Source organism: Ovis aries, chromosome 2 (genome assembly GCF_016772045.2).
Source record: "Ovis aries strain OAR_USU_Benz2616 breed Rambouillet chromosome 2, ARS-UI_Ramb_v3.0, whole genome shotgun sequence".
Lineage (NCBI taxonomy): Eukaryota > Metazoa > Chordata > Mammalia > Artiodactyla > Bovidae > Ovis > Ovis aries.
This window is the reverse complement of record NC_056055.1, coordinates 135,116,533-135,138,831: the sequence shown is the minus strand read 5'-3', so window position 1 is coordinate 135,138,831 and position 22,299 is coordinate 135,116,533. Positions and strand designations below refer to the sequence as shown.

At 39.0% G+C, this 22,299-nt stretch overlaps 1 protein-coding gene across 1 annotated transcript in view; it reads right to left on the bottom strand.

Moving 5' to 3' along the window:
• Positions 1–22,299, bottom strand: part of CHN1 (chimerin 1) — a 213,048-nt gene that overhangs the window by 143,312 nt on the left and 47,437 nt on the right. The window contains exons 3-4 of the mRNA XM_042243696.2: positions 18,847–18,885; positions 11,844–11,899 (exon numbers count right to left, since the gene is read on the bottom strand). Coding sequence (XP_042099630.1) covers positions 11,844–11,899; positions 18,847–18,885 — 95 coding nt within the window. The remainder of the gene's footprint in view (positions 1–11,843; positions 11,900–18,846; positions 18,886–22,299) is intronic.

Sequence of the window (22,299 nt, the reverse complement as noted above, 5' to 3'; positions counted from 1 at the left end):
TCGAGCTTTGGATCTATTTTTTACTTCCTATGTTAAAGTGAAGGGGAGGAAAACAGAGAATGAGGAGAGGATTAAAGGCGAGGAAGAGGAAAGGGAGGAGGAAGAGGAGAAAGAGGAAAAGGAAGACTAGGATGAGGAGGAAGAGCTCAAAGACAATGAAAGACTAAAATCAGGGACTCTGTAAGGACGCGCAGCATGTAGACAATACAGTTTTCCAGTGAAGAACACATTTTCCACTACGTTTTCAAAATTATTGTTTCTTCTCATGCATTTTACACCACAAGAAAATCAACATGGACAATATTATTGTTGTTTCGTCGCTAAGCTGTGTCCAACTCTTTTTCTACCCCCTTGGACTGTAGCTCACCAGGCTCCTCTGCCCATGAGACTTCCCAGGCAAGAATACTAGAGTGGGTTGCCATTTCCTTCTCCAGGGGATCTTTCTGACCCAGGGATTAAACCCATGTCTCCTGCATTGGCAGGTGAACTCTTTACTACCATGCCACCAGGGAAGCCGATAATGTGAATAACAGACTTCAACAAACCAAAAAAATAAAAACCACAAGAAAAAGCAGCGCCAGCACAGTGAAGGAGTAGGTACCTGTCAAAGAACTACATATTAACAGATGACGTGCAGGGAAAAGATGACAAAAAAAACAAGATCAAGAAGTGTCATGGAACTTAGAAAGGCTGTCTAACATTTATCATCCATTAATAGTAAAATCCAAATAGGAAAAGGAGTACGTCAAGGTTGTATATTGTCACCCTACTTATTTAACTTATATGCAGAGTACATCATGAGAAATGCTGGGCTGGAGGAAGTACAAGCTGGAATCAAGATTGCTGGGAGAAATATCAATCACCTCAGATATGCAGATAACACCACCCTTATGGCAGAAAGTGAAGAAGAACTAAAGAGCCTCTTGATGAAAGTGAAAGAGGAGAGTGAAAAAGTTGGCTTAAGGCTCAACATTCAGAAAACAAAGATCATGGCATCTGGTCCCATCACTTCATGGGAAATAGATGGGGAAAAAGTGAAAACAGTGGCTAACTTTATTTTGGGGGGCTCCAAAATCACTGCAGATGGTGACTGCAGCCATGAAATTAAAAGACACTACTTGGAAGGAGAGTTATGACCAGCCTAGACAGCACATTCAAAAGCAGAGACATTACTTTGTCCACAAAGTCCATCTAGTCAAGGCTATGGTTTTTCCAGTGGTCATGAATGGATGTTGACACCTGGACTATAAAGAATGCTGAGTGCCAAAGAATTGATGCTTTTGAACTGTGGTGTTGGAGAAGACTCTTGAGAGTCCCTTGGACTGCAAGGAGATCCAACCAGTCCGTTCTGAAGGAGATCAGCTCTGGGATTTCTTTGGAAGGAATGATGCTGAAGCTGAAACTCCAGTACTTTGGCCACCTCATGTGAAGAGCTGACTCACTGGAAAAGACTCTGATGCTGGGAGGGATTGGGGGCAGGAGGAGAAGGGGACGACAGAGGATGAGATGGCTGGATGGCATCACTGACTCAAGGAACATGAGTCTGAGTGATCTCCGGGAGTTGGTGATGGATAGGGAGGCCTGGGGAGAAGGCAATGGCACCTCCACTCCAGTACTCTTGCCTGGAAAATCCCATGGATGGAGGAGCCTGGTGTGCTGCAGTTCATGGGGTTGCTGAGAGTTGGCCACGACTCAGTGACTTCACTTTCAGTTTTCACTTTCATGCATTGGATAAGGAAATGGCAACCCACTCCAGTGTTCTTGCCTGAAGAATCCCAGGGACAGCGGAGCCTGGTGGGCTGACATCTATGGGGTCACACAGAGTCGGACACGACTGAAGCGACTTAGCAGCAGCAGCAGCAGGGAGGCCTGGTGTGCTGCGATTCATGGGGTCGCAAAGAATCGGACACAACTGAGCGACTGAACTGCACTGAACTGAATTTTAGTTATCTGATTCTGGTTGATCCATGTTCAGTTAGCACAGGTCAGGGTGGGCAGTACTCAATGGCAATATTTAGATCAAAATTTGAAGTATTAAGGATACAGGATGATTTCCATTGCGTTTTATACTTTATCCAAGAAAACACTAACTTTCAGCATGCCAAGCAGGATAGCCCTCTATGTGCTGTTGGATTTTACAAATTCAATAAAGAATATTTATATTTTTTAAAGCTCTGCAATTACTATATAGGGACTTGCTGAAAGCCAGGTATTCAGCTTCTTGATATTAGTTATTTTTTTATTAGTAGACTATGTTAAGAAGGTGAATAGGTAAATTTTTAAAAATAAACTTCTTTTCCCACTATTTTCCCACCTTAGATTCAAATAACTTCTAGTAGTAGGGCTAAAGAGGTGGAAACTATCAATCTGTTTACATTAACAGTTCAACAGTAAAGGCATTTTTCTGCAATTATAGATGTAATCCCTTTTCAAATGCACTTCTACATCAAGGCATCATTAATTTTTTTACACTGAAGCATAAAGATGACATTAAAATATGGTGAAAGCAGGTTTTTGAATGGATAGGTTGATTTTTAAATAGTTGGTTTAATAACTCAATATTACTACTGAACATTCAAAAAATGCTTTCCAAATACGGTATATAATATAATTCCAGAAAAATAAACCACCCAATCAAAAAATGGGCCAAAGAACTAAATAGACATTTCTCCAAAGAAGACATACGGATGGCTAACAAACACATGAAAAGATGCTCAACATCACTCATTATTAGAGAAATGCAAATCAAAACCACAATGAGGTACCACTTCACACCAGTCAGAATGGCTGCGATCCAAAAATCTGCAAGCAATAAATGCTGGAGAGGGTGTGGAGAAAAGGGAACCCTCCTACACTGTTGGTGGGAATGCAAACTAGTACAGCCACTATGGAGAACAGTGTGGAGATTCCTTAAAAAATTGCAAATAGAACTACCTTATGACCCAGCAATCCCACTGCTGGGCATACACACCGAGGAAACCAGAATTGAAAGAGACACATGTACCCCAATGTTCATCGCAGCACTGTTTATAATAGCCAGGACATGGAAACAACCTAGATGTCCATCAGCAGATGAATGGATAAGAAAGCTGTGGTACATATACACAATGCAGTATTACTCAGCCGTTAAAAAGAATTCATTTGAATCAGTTCTGATGAGATGGATGAAACTGGAGCCGATTATACAGAGTGAAGTAAGCCAGAAAGAAAAACACCAATACAGTATACTAACACATATATATGGAATTTAGGAAGATGGCAATGACGACCCTGTATGCAAGACAGGGAAAGAGACACAGATGTGTATAACGGACTTTTGGACTCAGAGGGAGAGGGAGAGGGTGGGATGATTTGGGAGAATGGCATTCTAACATGTATACTATCATGTAAGAATTGAATCGCCAGTCTATGTCTGACGCATGATGCAGCATGCTTGGGGCTGATGCATGGGGATTACCCAGAGAGATGTTATGGGGAGGGAGGTGGGAGGGGGGTTCATGTTTGGGAACGCATGTAAGAATTAAAGATTTTAAAATTTAAAAAATAAAAAACTAAAAAAAAAAATATGGTGAAAGCAGGTTTTTGAATGGATAGGTTGATTTTTAAATAGTTGGTTTAATAACTCAATATTACTACTGAACATTCAAAAAATGCTTTCCAAATACAGTATATAATATAAGTGTTAAATAAGGGATCATCAAAACACCCAAGAAACATATGAGCATGATAATCTTTATTTCTATAGAGTCAAAAGTTAAGCTATAGGCTGTGTCAGCACAGAGGTAATCAGAACTGAAGAATATGATTTCAATTAAACTGCTTTCCTCCCACTCCTGTACCAAACTCATACTCTCACATAGCAGAGTATGTCCTCTGAAATAGAATAAATGTTAAATATGTGCTCTGTACCTCCCATTCATTTACTTAACAAGTCTTTATTAAGCACCTATACTTATGTGTCAAGCAATGTTCAAGGCACCCGGGAAATACTAATCAACAAAATAGAGTAATCTCTCTATGCTCACGGAGCTTATATTCAAGAAAAGAAAGAGAGCAATAAACATAATAGGTTATGAAATTATACAATATGTTACAGATTGAGAAGTGTTATGGAAACAAAGACAGGTGAGGACTGGAAATGCTGGGGGTGATGAAGTATAATTTTAAATACAGTGGTCAGGATGGGCCTCACTGAGATGAAAAGACTCGAAGGATATGAACAAATTAGCCACGTGGATAGCAGAGAAAACTTCTAATAAGAGCCCAAGAGAAGCACACCTGGAGCATTTGAAGAATACCATGAAGGCTGGTGCGGCCAAAGTAGGACAGGAGAGAAAATGAGCGACAGAGAAATAGCAGATGAGCACAGCAAAGCAAAGCAGAGGTGGTGGTTACACAGGGCCTTGTAAGTCATGCTAAGACTTGGCTTTCACTCTGAAACAGGAAACCAACGCGCAGGTCAGGGAAGAAGAGTGACATGATCTGACTGAAGTTTCACAAAGAACGTCCTGTGATGAGAATTCAGACCAGGAGGGGAAAGATCAGTTAAGAGTCATTTCTGTTACACAATAAGAGGGTAGAATAATTTAGTACGACAAATTGACTTCAATATATAGAAGTCTATTTCTTGCTAACATAGGCAGACCTCAGAGATACTGTGGATTCGGTTCCAGAACCCCACAATAATGCAAATATTGCAATAAAGTGAGTCTCACAAATTATTTGGTTTCCCAATGCATGTACGTTAATATTTACATGCTACTGTGTAATAGCATTACAACTAAAAAATAATATACATATCAATTTTAAAATATGCTATTGCTAAAAAATGTTAACCATCACCTGAGCCTTCAGTGAGTCATAATCTGGTACATGGTCTTACCTAATGTTGATGGCTGCTGACTGATAAGAGTGGTGGCTGCTGAAGGTTGGGGAGCTGTGGCCATTTCTTAAAATAAGGTAACAATGATGTCTGCCTTACCCATGGACTCTTCTTTTCATGAACAATTTCCCTGCAGCATGCAATACTATTTGGTAGCATTTTACCCAGAGTAAAACTTTCAAAGGGAGCCAATCCTCTCAAATTCTGCTTTATCAATTAAGTTTATGTAATATTCTAAAACCTTTCTTGTCATTTCGACAATCTTCACAGCACATTCCCCAGCATTTGACTCCACCTCAAGAAATCCCTTTCTTTGCTCATCCATAAGAAGTAACTCCTCATCTATTGATGTTTAACATGAGATTGCAGCAATGCAGTCACATCTTGAGGCTTCACTTCTAATCCTAGTTCTCTTGATATTTCTACCACATCTGCAGTTACTCCCTCCACTGAAGTCAAGAACCCCTCAAAGGCATCCATGAGGATTGCAATCAACTTTTTCCAAACTCCTGTTAATGTTGATATTTTGACCTCTTCCTGTGAATCATGAATTTTCTTCATGGCATCTAGAAAAAGGTGAGTCCATTCCAGAAACTTTTCATTGGCTTTGCTTAGATCCATCTACAGAAATAAAACACATTTCTTAAATAATAAAGACCTAGAAGTCAAAATTACTCCTGATCCAAGCTGCAGGATGGATGCTGTGTTAAAAGCGGAAGGGTTAGTTGCTCAGTTGTGTCTGACTCTTTGTGAACCCATGGACTGTAGTGCCAAGCTCCTCTGTCCATGGGATTCTCCAGGCAAGAATAGTGGAGTGGGTTGCCATTTCCTTCTCCAGGGGGTCTTCCCAACCCAGGGATCAAACTCACATCTTCTACCTTGCAGGCAGACTCTACCACCTGAGCTACCGAGAAAGCCCTGCAGGCATGAGAAAAACATTAATCTTGCATATCTCCATCAGAGCCCTTGGGTGATCAGGTGCATTGCCAATGAGCAGCAGTATTTTGAAAGGAATAGCTTTTTCTGAGCAGTAGGTCTCAACAGTGGGCTTAAAATAGTAAAAAGTAACCTATGTTGTAAACAGATGAGCTGTCATCCAGGTTTTTTTGTTCCATTTATAGAGCACAAGCAGAGTAGATTTAGCCTAAGTCTTCAGGGCCCTAGGATTTTCAGAATGATAAATGAGCACTGGCCTCAACTCAAAAGTGACCATCTGCACTAGAGACCCTAACAAGACCCCTAACCCTGTCCTCTAAAGCCAAGCATTGACTTTTCCTCTCGAGCCATGAAAGACCTAGATGGCTACTCTTCCCATGTAAAGATACCAATTCCAATTTTATACACACTGAAAATCTGTTGTTTTGCTGATCAGTGTGTATAAAATTGGAATTGGTATCTTCTGGATACTTGCTGTAGCTTGTATATCAGCACTGGCTGCTTCATCCTGCACTGCGATGTTACGCGACGGCTTCTTTCCTTAAACCTCAGGATCCAATGTTTGCCAGCTTCAGACTTTTCTTCTGCAGCTTCCTCACCTCTCTCAGTCTTCACAGAATTGAGTTAGGACCTTGCTCTGGATCAGGCTTTGGCTTAAGGAAATGTGGTGGTTGGTCTGATCTTCTATCCAGACCATGGCAACTCTCTCTACATCAGCTATTAACTATTTCGCTTTCTTATCCTTTGTGTGTTCACTGGAGTGGCACTTTTCAGGAACTTTTCTTTTGCATTCACAACCTGGCTAACTGTTCAGCACAAGAGGCCTACCTTTTCGGTCCATCTCAGCTTTCAACCAACCTTCCCTACTAAGCTTAATCAGGCCTAGCTTCTGATTCAAAGTGAGAGATGTGCAATTCTTTCTTTCACATAAACGCTTAAGAAGCTATTGCAAGCACTATCAATTGGCCTAATTTCAATATCGTTGTGTCTCAGGGAATAGGGAGACCTGAGGAGAAGGAGAGACGGGTGGAACGGCCAGTCAGTAGAGCAGTCAGAAAACCCACATTTATTAAGTCCGCCATCTTAAGTGGAGGTGGTTAATGGTGCCCCAAAAGAATTACAGACTGGTTCCAAATAGGAAAAGGAGCACATCAAGGCTGTATATTGTCACCCTCCTTATTTAACTTATATGCAGAGTACATCATGAGAAACGCTGGACTGGACGAAACACAAGCTGGAATCAAGATTGCCGGGAGAAATATCAATAACCTCAGATATGCAGAAGACACCACCCTTATGGCAGAAAGTGAAGAGGAACTAAAAAGACTCTTGATGAAAGTGAAAGAGGAGAATGAAAAAGTTGGCTTAAAGCTCAACATTCAGAAAACGAAGATCATGGCATCCAGTCCCATCACTTCATGGCAAATAGATGGGTAAACAGTGGAAACAGTGTCAGACTTCATTTTTCGGGGCTCCAAAATCACTGCAGATGGTGACTGTAGCCATGAAATTAAGACGCTTACTCCTTGGAAGAAAAGCTATGATCAACCTAGACAGCATATTCAAAAGCAGAGACATTACTTTGCCGACTAAGGTCCGTCTAGTCAAGGCTATGGTTTTTCCAGTAGTCATATATGGATGTGAGAGTTGGACTGTGAAGAAGGCTGAGTGCCGAAGAATTGATGCTTTTGAACTGTGGTGTTGGAGAAGACTCTTGAGAATCCCTTGGACTACAAGGAGATCCAACCAGTCCATTCTGAAGGAGATCAACCCTGGGATTTCTTTGGAAGGAATGATGCTAAAGCTGAAGCTCCAGTACTTTGGCCACCTCATGCGAAGAGTTGACTCACTGGAAAAGACTTTGATGCTGGGAGGGATTGGAGGCAGGAGGAGAAGGGGACGACAGAGGATGAGATGGCTGGATGGCATCACGGACTCGATGGACGTCATTCTGAGTGAACTCCGGGAGTTGGTGATGGACAGGGAGGCCTGGCGTGCTGCGATTCATGGGGTCGCAAAGAGTTAGACACAACTGAGCGACTCGACTGAATTGAACTGAACTGAAAACAATTACAATAGTAACACTGTTCACAGATCACCAGAACAAAATGTCAACAATGCAAAACTTGAAATATTGTGGGAATTCTCAAAATGTGACAGAGAGACACAAAGTGAGCAAATGCTGTTGGAAAAATGGCTCTGACAGACTTGTGTGAAACGCAGGGTTGCCACAAACTCAATTTGTTAATGTAATATCTGCAGAGCACAACAAAACTAAGTATGAATGTGAAAGTCACTCAGTTATATCCAGGCCAGAATACTGGAGTGGGTAGCCATTCCCTTCTCCAGAGGATCTTCCCAACTCAGGAATTGAACCCAGGTCTCCCGCGTAGCAGGCGGACTACCAGCTGAGCCTCAAGTGAAGCCTAAGAATACTGGAGTGGGTACCCTATCCCTTCTCCAGCGGATCTTCCTGACCCAGGGTTCGAACTGGGGTCTCCTGCTTTGCAGGTGGATTCTTTACCAACTGAGCTATCAGGGAAGCAAAAACTAAGTATGCCTGTATACAATTTCTAGGTAAGTATTCAGGTCAAGAACACAACTGTCTTACATCCAGATATCTTCTATCTTGTAGCTCCACCATTTCCTTGTCAAGAGTTCCTAGCTTTTATCTGAATTCAAGCAGAAGGTAAAAATAATTCAGAAGGACTTGGGTGGAAAGTTTTAATGGACCCGATGTTAAGCTTCACTTCTATTCCACAAGAGAAAACTGTCACATGGACATGACTATTGAAAAAAAAAGAAAAAAGCTGATGAAATTTAGAGTAACCTTATTTCCAAAGAAAGAATGGATTTGGGTGGGAATCTAACAGTTTCCAAAGTACGTACCTGAATGGTTGCTATGGAGATAGTAAGAAATGGTAGAATTCTAGACATGTTCTGGACTTCTTCTGAAGACAGACCCAATAGGACTTGCTGATGGATTAATTGTACAGAGTTGATAGAGAATAAAATAAAAAGCAATCAAGGATGATGCATGGTTTGGATTGGTTCAACTGTAAGTAAGGAACTGCCAGTAACTGAGATGTGGAAGGCTCTGGTAAAGCAGGTTTGGGAAGGAGGATAAAGGTCAGTTCTCCTTTGGATGTGTTATATTTGGGATGCCCACTAGATAACTGGAAGAGGAGGTAGAGCAGACACTGGGTATTTAGTCTGGAATTTGGGGAGAGTGAACTGGACTGGAAATATAATCAAGACCATGTGATTATGCTATTCACATATAACTTTTTATTCAATGTTTTAAATGTCCAATGATAAATCCCTGCTAGACTCAATCATTAGTGAAAAAATCATTACCATTCTTTCTGCATTTTTAGCTACTACTCTACTGGAAAGAACAATCTTCTCCCCTTTGTTTTCCTCTTTGTATTGGGGAAGGTTTTTCTTTTTTTCCTTAACTAACATTATAGACTTACAAAATCTCTTTTCACTCAATGTGTTGTAATTCATTACTATCATTCTTTCTTACGTCAAATTGTCCCAAATTTTGCTTGTAGGAACTCTTCAAGTGAGATCCTATGTGTTTTTGACACATCCTCATCCACCTGCTTTCTGACATAAAATGTTCCCAGACCTCCCACCCCTATATTCTAGAATCAGGCAATTTCTCTAAGGAGCACTGACTCCTTTTAGTAGGAAATAGCACTTGGAAACTAAAATCTGAGTACTGGTTTTATTCATTCTTACTGGAACATTTCTTCTAAGACCTTTCCATGAACTGAGATGGAAAATATATTTCTAAAAACCTATAAGGTCATATTGATACCTCGAATTCAAATTCAATTCCACAGTGCATTTGTCATTTTCCTCGCAATTGTATCTCCTAAAACTTTGGTTGGACTTCCCTGGTGGCTCAGACGGTAAAGCGTCTGTCTACAATGTGGGAGACCCGGGTTCAATCCTTGGGTTGGGAAGATCCCCTGGACAAGGAAATGGCAATCCACTCCAGTACTATTGCCTGGAAAATCCCATGGACAGAGGAGCCTGGTAGGCTACAGTCCATGGGGTTGCAAAGAGTCGGACACGACTGAGCGAGTTCCCCAAAATCCAATATAACTACTCCTTTGCTCTATCCTATGCTACAACAAGATAACTGCACAATTTCTGAACAAGCACCAGTAACAACAACAAACCAACTAACTATAGTTAAAACATCTTTTCATAGGTTTCAGATCTTAGAATAATTCCTTCTACATCTGTAGAGCCAAAACAATACGTTTAAAGCTACTTAATTTGGGGTGATTTGTTGCCATTCAGTCGCTCAGTAGTGTCTGACTCTGTGACCCCATGGACTGTAGCACGCCAGGCTTCCGTGTCCTTCACCATTTCCTGGAGCTTGCTCAAACCCATGGTCCATCGAGTCAGTGATACCATGCAACCATCTCATCCTCTGTCATCCCCTTCTCCCCCTGCCTTCAATTTGTTCCAGCATCAGGGTCTTTTCAAATGAGCTGATGCTTCACATCAGTTGCCAAATATTGGCGCTTCAGTTTCAGTATCAGTCCTTCCAAGGAATATTCAGGACTGCTTTCCTTTAGGATTGACTGGTTTGATCTCCTTGCATTCCAAGGGATTCTCAAGAGTCTTCTCCAACACCACTCTTGGAAGGCATCAATTCTTCGGCGCTCAGCCTGCCTTACAGTCCAACTCTCACATCCATACATGACCACTGGAAAAACTGTATCTTTGACTATATGGACCTTTGTCAGCAAAGGGGTGATAACCTTATGGATTTGTTACATTCACTTGTTTCTATTTGTATTCAATTTCAGAGTTTTTTAAATCCTTTCTATTTAATTTTGTTATTTAAATATGTGAGACACTTGCATAGTTCAGAAGTAACACACCCTCAGAGAAGTCTTACTTCCACCCTTACTTACCCCTCTACACTGCTCCTCACCCACTCCTTATGGAAAACTATTTCACTATTATCTGGGTTAACCTTCCTGTGTTTCTCTTTTGCAAAAGTAAGATTTATTTCTCTCTTATTTTCCCTTCTTTATTACCAAATAGGGATCATAATTACTACATATAAATTCTGTATATGGAAATAATCCATATCAGCTCATAGAATTCTTCCTTATTCTTTTTAGTATTGTAATTTATTCAATCAGTTGCCTAGGAACATTTAGATTTTTTTTTCAACATTCTGCCATTACAAATAATCCTACAGTGAAAAACTTTTGAGCATACACTATTTCATATTTTTACAGGCAATTCATCAGAGTTATTCAGAGTAGAATCTGGACTGCTAGGTCAAATGGTAAATGTAGATGTTAGACATTACAAAACTACCATGTAAAGTTGTAGCATTTCACATTCCCATCAGCAATGAGTGCCTATTTCCTCACAGGTTTACCAACTAAGAGTATATTCTAAGCTGCTGAACGTTTGCCAATCTGAAAAGTGAAAAATTTCACTGTATATTTCAATTTGCATTTCTCTTATTAATGAAGTTGAACATCTTTTCATATATTATCATGCCATATATATATCACTTTTGGTGAACTGTCCATGACTTTTGCTTTTTAAAATCATGATTTAAATCTTTTATTGATGGAAAAATTACTTCAATAATGTTACAATGATGCCTTCAAACTCTGTTTTAAGAAGTAAAGATAAAACAATAAGAAATGGAAGAATGTATACCCTTGTCTTGTTCCTGACTTTAGGGGGAATGCTTCCAATTTTTCACCATTGAGGTGAAATGTTTGCTGTGGGTAAGAATGTATAAATTCACTGAAAAGAATACTAACATCACTTAAAACTATATTGTCTTATTCTATCCTGTTCCAAATAGTCTATTAAAAAGTGAGAAGACTGTTAAGAAAAATGCATTCAAGTTATAATTTTATGATAAGTAGCATTAACAGTTAATCCCACAAACAACTGCAGCACTGAAAAAGGTCAAAGTTTGGGAAACAAATGATTGCGAGACATTTCATAATGGTTTCATTACACCCACCTCATTAGTACAGGTAATTCTCCGAGGATGAGGGGCTTCTTGTTGCAGTTGATATACTAGGAAGTTAGAAAATAAAAGATGTCAGTTTCCCTTATGCAGAACATCTGAATATATTAGGAATCAAAACCTGCCTGCTTTTTAACTTTCATAAGAAAACTGTGGTACAGTCCTATTTGCTATTAAATTAAATTTTGTTATGAAAAAAGTAAAGAAAGTAAGCCAAAGTATATTTAGTGAAAGCCCAGAAGCAAACACAAATAAAAAAATTATAAGCCACAGAAGCGTTACAACAACTCAATACTGGATATTTGGCTCTGTTCTCCATAATCTGGTCATTTATTTTCCTCAATTTTTATGGACATATTACATAAAGAATGTCTCTGTTATAAACAAATAATGTGTATTTTAACAGCACATTATTAAGTGTCAAACTTGAAACTAAAATTAGGATTTATAGGCTAGATGTAACACATACAGTTCCCCCCCCCCTATTTATCTTGGGAACATATATCTTCAAATGTAATCTCTCTTAGAAACAAAGTTTCTGAGCCAAAGTTACCACCACTTATTCAACTAGGGTAAATGCAGCAAGAGAGAATTCAAACACCAAGTAGCTAGCCAGAGGATAAGTCTTTGGACATCTGAAAATGGACTGGTGAAAAACTGTGTCAATACCATGACCTTCTAAGGGCTTCCCAGGTGGCTCAATGGTAAAGAATCTGGCTGCCAATGCAGGAGCTGCAGGTTCAATCCGTGGGTCAGGAAGATGCCCTGGAGAAGGAAAGGCAACCCACTCCAGTGTTCTTGCTAGGATAATCCCAGGGATAGAGGAACCTGACTGGCTATAGTCCATGGGGTTGCAATGAGTCAGACACGATTGAGCAGACACACACACATACGTCCTTCTAAGCCTCACTTCAGGCTTTTTGACTTGACACAAAGAAAAAAACAGAAGAATGTATGGTTATCAGAGAATGTGTTTATGTAGGTCTAAGTTTATCTCTTGGAGAAGATCTGTTTTAATATATAATCAACATATAACTGAATTTAACAGTGTATTTAAATACGTAGACATTTGGTCAATGTAATATCTGGGACAGCAAATCTGGGATTGTCAAATAATACAAAGCTCACATTTCAAGTGGACATATTATATAGACTCTGCCTTGATGATATTCACAAATAGTGCAGACATATATTTAAATATATACAGTTAGACTATGTATATGTGTGTGTATGAAAGTGAAAGCCGCTCAGTCATTTCCGACTCTTTGCGACCCCACGGATTATATACAGTCCATGGGATTCTCCAGGCCAGAATACTGGAGTGGATAGCCTTTCCCTTCTCCAGGGGATCTTCCCAACCCGGGTCTCCTGCACTGCATGTGGGTTCTTTACCATCAGAGCCACCAGAGGAGCCTGTGTGTGTGTACATACAGTAAATATACTAAGAACACAGACACACATCACTGTTCTGCACACTGTTCTGTGTTGCCTTTTATGTAAAGGCAACAAAGTACTGAAATTGCAAATGTGAACTCCGGAACTAGATCACCTGGAATTTGAATGCTGGTGCTCTGCCACTAACACTGCATACTGAGCAGCAGTTTTCATCATTTAAAATGGGGATAACAACAGTTTCTACTTTACAGATCACTGAAAGGATTAAATACTATACGTAAAAGACTTAACACAGTCCCCAGCATATGATAAACAAAGATTAGCTGTTTTTATATGTAGGTGACTGATACTAATACAGAAAATTCTTTACAATAAATATTTGATTATCACAATGCATCTTCAGGTCATCACCAAAACATAACAACATGGTAATGCTATGATTTAAAAGGTGCTAAGAAGATGGAGCTTTAGTGTTTAAGAATCAAAAAATAAACAAAACACTTCCTCGTTTAATAATGTTTGACATCTACTAATAGAAATGTATTCCTTTGCCTTATTCTCCTTGTTGCAAAAATCCCTAAGAGACAAAATATATTAAAATAGTTTAGATAACCATATTTTACGGTGAAAATTGGTTTTTCAAAAATGCTCCTGTGAATATGTTTTTTATGGATTAGAGAGATGCTATGAAGGGAATAATTCTGAGATGGGAAGGGAAGAGAGAAAACAGTGACGATAAATTTGTGTGGCCCCCTTAGCGAGAGCACATGTGCATCACCAGCGCGTACGTGCTGCATCGCTTCAACTGTGTCCAACTTTGCGACCCTATGGACCATAGGCTCCTCTGTCCATGGAATTCTCCAGGGAAGAATACTGGGGTGAGGTGCCATGCCCTCCTCCAGGGGATCTTCCCAACCCAGGGATGGAACCTGCATCTCCTGGATTTCCCACAATGGCAGGCAGGGCCTTTACCACTGGAGACAGGTGTGAAGCCCAGAGGTAATTGTGAATCTCCATCCTCCCAAGAGGATCAAAACATGATTTGCAAAAAGGTCCATTCTTCAGGTCCATTTCTCCCTATTTGTAACTAAGATGTGAAAATTCAGTTCACATTTCTGTTTTGAGCAGTAGTTTTCCTTTGTCAAGAAAATGTTTTAGAAAGTAGGGTCACCTATGGACACTCAATTATGAGAACTGAGTAGTGCCCAAGGAGGACATTACAAGTTATCAGAGAAAGTAAAGTGTTGATTTGAGTAAAAGCACAAAAATACTGTAGTATCTGGTTATCATCAGTGATTCAGCTACCTTTTCAGTAAGCAAGTATTAAGACAAGCTAGAAAAAGAGTGATAACCTCATTAGAATTTTACTCTTTGCTTCCATCAGAGTTTCAAAGGGTATAGTTCTGTTTGATTCAGAAGAGTAATTTTTAGACAAACACCTCCCCTACTGGCCTGGTACCAGGGTTAGTCTAGCTCTATGACTCATTTTTAATAAAAATACATATAAAGGGAGGGTTTTTGAATATTGGATATAACTGAATATAACATAATTCAGAGAATGTTCATCAAAAGGATCATAAAAAATCATAAACTGTAATCACTAAGCCACTTCAGTTGTGTCCGACTCTGTGTGACCCCAAAGACGGCAGCCCACGAGGCTCCCCTGTCCCTGGAATTCTCCAGGCAAGAACATTGGAATGGGTTGCCATTTCCTTCTCCAATGCATGAAAGTGAAAAGTGAAAGGGAAGTCGCTCAGTCATGTCCGACTCTTTGCGACCCCACGGACTGCAGCCTACCAGGCTCCTCCATCCATGGGATTTTCCAGGCAAGAGTACTAGATTGGGGTGCCATCGCATTCACAGAAACTGTAATTAATAAAGAATAACTAACTCAGGCCCTTCTAAACTTAGAAGGTATTTTTTTTGTTGTTGTTGTAATTTAACCTGATATATGGGGAAACTGTAAACAGTGCCAGACTTTATTTTGGGGGCTCCAAAATCACTGCAGATGGTGACTGCAGCCATGAAATTAAAAGACGCTTACTGCTTGGAAGAAAAGTTATGACCAACCTAGACAGCATATTCAAAAGCAGAGACATTACTTTGCCAACAAAGGTCCATCTAGTCAAGGCTATGGTTTTCCAGTAGTCATGTATGGATGTGAGAGTTGGACTGTGAAGAAAGCTGAGTGCCGAAGAATTGATGCTTTTGAACTGTGGTGTTGGAGAAGATTCTTGAGAGTCCCTTGGACTGCAAGGAGATCCAATCAGTCCATCCTAAAGGAGATCAGTCCTGGTTGTTCTTTGGAAAGAATGATGCTAAAGCTAAAACTCCAGTACTTTGGCCACCTCATGTGAAGAGTTGACTCATTGGAAAAGACTTTGATGCTGGGAGGGATTGTGGGTAGGGGGAGAAGGGGACGACTGAGGATGAGATGGCTGGATGGCATCACCGACTCAATGGACGTGAGTTTGAGTGAAGTCCGGGAGTTGGTGATGGACAGGAAGGCCTGGCGTGCTGCAGTTCACAGGGTTGCAAAGAGTCGGATGTGACTGAGCTGAACTGAAATGAAGCTGAAAGTCAGCTGACACTTAAATTGAACAATCATATAATAATTCACCAAAAATTAATAGCCAAATTCAAGATGAGAAGATGTATGATTAAAGTACTCAACATTTTTCAATCACCTCAAAAGTGTCAATATTTATGTACTTCTTACAGAAATTCTTAGTACCTAGAGACAATACACTGTGAATCACGTTCAGAGTCCACAAGCTGTCATCTTGAGGTCAAAATTGGCTTACATGTGTTTTTTCAGCATCTGTTTTTTAAATTAAAGTTTGTTTTTAACATTTAAAAATTAAAGAGATTTAGCAACAAAAATAAAAGCAAAAGAGAATTCCAGCTCCTCTTGGAACTGTTAGGCCCCTGGTTGATTTCAAGAAGACATATTGAAAAGCAACAAAACTGCATTTGTTTTAAGAGTTCTCAACCTGGACACCTGCTAACTCCTACTAAATTATTGGTTTGAATTTGTAAGGTATTAGAATTATGTTCTCACAAGATCAATTGAACCAAAATCAGAATGCACAAAATAGACACAGGTTAAATGTTTCTTACAGAATCACAGTGAAAATAAGTTTCTTATAGAATCACATTATGAAAAGCTGCTCAGACCCCACAAAGCTAAAGACAGAAGAAAAATCCTTAACATGCTGCAACTTTTGACATGAGAATGCAACTAACTGTCCCCTTCGGTTTTCTAGATGTAGTACAGAATAGACGTGAACAATCAAAACATTCTGAATAGCTTCCATTCTGCTTGTACCTCCTTATGTGGACAGACATACATGATTTTTTTTTAAAGTCTCAATCCATTTAGATTTTACCACACCATTTTGAGAATTAATTATAAAAATTTAAGTCACAATACAGAGAAGGTAACATATGCATTATGGTTTGTCAGTCCCAAAGATGAACAAACAGAATTTGTTACTTATCAACTCTGAGTAAGGCATATATAGGAATTAAACAAAATGTCACGGCTCAATTATTGAGGGTACAGGGCAGGGCTTTTTATCCCAGTAACTTAAAACTTCACTCACTCATGATGATGAAATAAGGGCGTCACAGACTTGTTAGTTCTAAAAAAACCTTTCCTATTAAGATGCACAGACTCTAGGACCTATGGACTTCTCACAGTATTATTCTTAAATACCTTACTGGGGATTATTTACAGTTACCTGGACATCAAACTGTAAAAGTTGACTGTGAGTGGCAAAGGCAAAAGAAACGAAAAGAAAACAAAAGAATTCAACCCACATCTCCATTTTTTTCTAGAATCAGAATTTTGACAAACATATTTAACAATCTAAACAATCATCATACCAAACAATTACTTCAATGTGAGAATGTAATTCTTACATGTTTCTCATTAGTTAAAATGTGCACATATACAAATTCTTAGACAACATCATGATTTCATAAAGTAATTTCACATGACTCATTTTAAATATGGGATGGGCCTTTCAGCTTAGCTTTAACAGTTTAATCATAAAATTTCCTTGAATTGGAAGTTTTTGCATTTGATGGTCAGAAAACAAAGTCTATTCTAATAATCTCCTCCTTATTCTACTGCTAAAATGATGAGGGGTGGCAGTGTTCTTCAGGCTTGAAGTCACTAAAAGAAACTATTAAAACTCAGTATTATCACCAAAATAAAAGAGGAAATATACCATTTTAAAGACAAATGGTTGCTACTCTAAGACATATGAAGACACAGAAAATACCAATTGCATATACCACATTTAGCAGTCAACATTCTGCAGGGGGAAAATCACCACCATGATTAAATAACAGTCTGAGGTTTTATAAATGCTCTTACATTAAAATGCGCAAGGCACAAGTCAGAGCAAAGGGAATAAAGATAAACTGAAAACCAGAAAATGCAGAGAGAAATTTTAAATAGGCCTCCCGCCAATGAGATTGTATGACAAAATCTTTGCGAGGTAAAGAACATTAGTCATTTTTATTCTTTCTTTGAACTACACTCCCCAGAAACAAAAAGAAAGCAGCAGGGGTGGGGTAAAATACATCCATGGACGTATTTTTAGAGACTATTCATTTTTGAACATTTTGGGCTTACTATAATTAGCCCAAAGTGGAAACCTATTAAACAATATATTGTTCTGGGAACACAAAACAAATAAGAATCTGAATTACTGCTCTTTCAGTCAGCAAATTTCAACAACTTATAAATATCAAAATACAGAATAACTCAATATTTACAAAGATGCTAATAATCTATATTTAAAGTTTTTTAGATTGCTTATTCGACTCTATAAAGCATACAGAAGTTTACAGTATTGGTTTCTACAACAGCGCATTCATGGATTTTTAAAAAAACAACTATTGTATTAACCTTATTTCCATTTTAAAAAAATCTGAAATAGCTTTTATTTGATGCAACAATATTCTCTAGGAAACAAAGAAGGGAAAATAAAGGACTAAGAACATAGACTCATCAGAAAAAAATTGTACTCTAATGCAAAGTTTAAAGAACAGTATAGATTCAAATGTCTGTCTCTTATATTTGGGAAGGCAATTCCTAAAAAAAAAACAAAAAACTTTTCTTTTGCCTCTTTTTACCCATTCTTTCTAGCAATTTAGCCTCTTGACTTATCATCATTTATTTATTCCTTTTTGATACAAAGAATCAGGATTAGAGAAAAGATTCCTTGAGTTCTCAGTTAGTTTCTCCTTGCATTAGTTTTACCAGCCATTGTCAGCAAGCGGTCTCGAGTTCCCTAATACAGAGTTCCATGTGAACTCGGGGATGAGATGCATTCCTAACATGCAAACCATGTACAGGCTTCGTGGAAATATTCCTGTTTCCCCACAGTTTCTTTTCCTGTGCTAGTCACAAATCTTGTTGTAAATTAATTTTTCAATAGTGGGCACAAAATTGAGTCAATCTTTGTATCTACTGAAGATTAGATTCTAAAATCTAAAAATATCTTAAAACAGTAAAAATATCTTAATATTTTTATGTTACTTATTAAGCACTATAACCCATCCAGTTTAAAATTATTTGTACACTTACAGTAAGATTTCCAAACAGGAGGTCTATATTCATCTGTATCTGAAAGAAAAAACAAATTAACGTTACTTAATATTTATATTTTAAATGAGTTATTTTAACCATTAATTCATTTAATATATATTTGTTGAGGTCTATTTGTCCTAGGCATTGTGCTAGGCACTAAAGGGTATTTAAAGATTTTTAGTCTTGGTTCCCCCTTCCTTGGAATAAAATTTCACAGAAATGTTTGAAGAAAATTATAGTTATTTATTCAACTGCTTATCACTTGAGAACATCAAGCTTAACTTTTACTGTTTTATCATCACTGAGGTAATAATCAATAATGTCTCTGGGCTTAACTTTCATTCCACTGAAGGATTCCCGAACTCATTGGAATTGTTCACCTTGGGAGGATGCCAGCGAAACTGGTTTTATTAACATTAGGAGAAAAGAACAGCAAGGTATGGACCTTAGTCCTCATACATCCTGGACAATCAAAACCAGGAAATGAGAAACACTTCAGTGAAGGTGAGTGTATCCAGGGAGCCACAAAGAACATGAGGTGAACACGTGCTCCCCAGGCCCATGAGCCTCCCTCTGCTCCAATGCGGAGCAGGAGAGCGAAGAGGCAGTGGGAAGTGACGGAAGGACACGCACAGGAGGGAGAAAGGAGAGGCGACAGCGCAGCCTGGCATTCTCATCTGTAAAGCACAGCTGAGGAATCGTCTTGCCAGCACGAAGTCATGCCTGCAAGGCCGTGCAGCCAAACCAGCAGACAGCATTCTGGTGTCGGGAGGTGTGGCCAGACACATCACCTGGCTCTGCTGGAATCCAAATAAACCCGTTGAGGAATCTGATCCTAAAAATCATGGTCTCCAAGGAAACAAGGAAATTCACAGGAAGTCTACTGAGAAGGGTGAATCTTGCATACGTAGCTCATGTTAAAATTGTCACAGACTGAAAACATTCAGTCCCCAAATCCCAACCTTTGAAATGCAATCTTACACTTCATTTTTGATGTGTTATCATAAACCACCACTTCAATGCTTTGAATCAGAGGGCTACAGTAAGACTACCAATGATGGGCAAAAGGACATGAGAGGGAAATTCTACATCATGCAGTAATTACTTGGTACCAGAATAAATTTTCATGTATGTTTTCTCAAAGAATTAATAAAAGATGACACAAATAAATGGATGAAGGAATGCAGCAAACAGAACTGACTCTCATTATTCACAGAAGTTGCATCTTACAGCATCACCATATTCAGCGAATTAACCAACTGAACCACTGCTCTTGGGGAAGCAAGTTAGGCTCCTGTGAACCTCTGGTCACAATATTTTCATCAGCCAATCAATATATAACTTTGCTTTCTGTGTATTTCTGTTTAAAGATGCCTTATTAGTATATATTGTTGGTTCATCAACACTTAACTCACAGCCAACTAAACCTTAACTTATGTTTCAAAGAAGCTTATCTGACATGTATTTTCTCCATAAGACACATCATTGCCTTTTTGCACTTTGGAACACCAAATTTCAACAGAATTTTGACACTAGGGGCCATTTAAAAAAATAAAATCACCAATAAAAAGCCACACACACACACACACACACACAAAGTGGCATTAACTAGGTCCTGATAAGAACATTTGTTTACAGTATGAGAGCTGAAACACAGAAGGCAGAGTTGCCTTGCTCAGCCTCAGCTGGGAATATACAGGTCAGGCAACTCAATTTGCCACTCTAAAAAAAAAAAAAAAAAAAAAAAAAAAAAATTGCCACTCTATAAATGTTGGCCAATGACCAAGAAAGTGTCACAAGTATTTATTTTAAAAGGGTTACAAATAAATGTTAGCAAGTAAGCAAATTTGCAAATACAGAATCAAGAATAAGGAGAATCATCTGTATATGAATGAGTAGTTATTTAGGAAAACTACCATCTCAGGTAAACTCACCTAGCAATGATATAACATTAGGATGAAATATGACCTTAGCACAGTTATATATATATGTACACATTTACCTAGCTAGGGGGTGGGGGTGAGCATGTGGGTGTGTATGTTTGGAAGGTCAATTATACTGATGTTTGCATTAAAAAATTAATTATAATTAATTGAATTATATTTTCTATACAAGAACAAATTTGCCTCTAAGCATTCAAGTCATTTAATGATTTCACCGATGCCATATGGATCCTGTTAAATTGCCATTCAATCCTAAGCCAGTTTTGGGTTTAATAGGAGAGTAGATGTTCACTCTCCTAGCATTTGGCCTAAAATATTCATGTGTGTGTCTCAGCCTTCTCACCAGCATCCAAACAGCATAAACTGCAGTGATGAGGCACCTCCCGACCCACTGGTGGAAGACAGCACATGTAGCCAGAAGAAAAGAAAAAAGGCACTCAACAAGGGTACTACCCAGGGTAGTAAAGAATTTAACCTTGCGCCTAAGAAGAGGTTTAACTTTCACCTTCAGCTCCTAGGAAGTAATTTTATTTGCCTGGGATCCTTGGGCTAGGCAGAGAGTAACAACGTGACTTAGGGTGGGGTTTTAGGTCCCAGTGTCAGTCAACTTGGAGACCAAGTTCCACCCTGTGCGTTGGCCACCATCATAAAGCCCTCATTAAAAACTCTGAACTCAAGGACTGAGAGAGTGTCCTTGGTTGGAAATCCTCCATGTATCTCATCATACATCAGTGCTGGAAGACAATGCATCCTGACTCCACAGAGGACAAGAGACGCTCAGTCTTTCTCCTGGACCCTGACTTAGGTGCTTCTTCCTCTGGTGGATTATAATCTGTATCTTTTCCCCGTAATAAATCATGACTCTCAGTGTAACAGTGTTTAGTGAGTCCTGTGAGTCCTTCTGGAGAATTATTAAACCCAAAGGTGATTTGACGGAACCACCTCCCACTTGCAATTGGGGTCAGATGTGAGAGAAGTGTTTGGGACTATGCCCTCTTACTTTGTAGTTGGCCCTAACTCCTTGCAAACCCTGTACAAGGTTGTGCGGATGAGCAGGCGACCCTGGAGATCATTTCCATTTTGGAGATGCTGAGAGAAAAAGAGGCTAATAGTCAAAGTTCTGTCTCTGCGGGATTGTTTACCTGGTCCTAGATAAGATTTCTGGAGGGGAACATCAACCTTAGCTTGCTGTGTGACTTTAGGAAACTTACTACCTCTTTTTTCTTTATGTATAGAGTAATAATATCATCTAAAATGGGAATAGTAATAACACAGGTTTGTTGGAGGATGAAATTAGGTATCATACATTAAGCATCTTGCACTCAGGAGAACTTTAGTAAATGAGAATCCTCTCCAGCCTTCACCAAAAGTGAAGTTAAAAACATGATGATGCTACCATATTTGCCTCAGGGCATTGTCAATGATTTCACCTATGCATTCTTATTATTTTGATCTTGCCTGTACACCTACTGTATTATAGAAGACATTATTCAAGATGTTACAGATC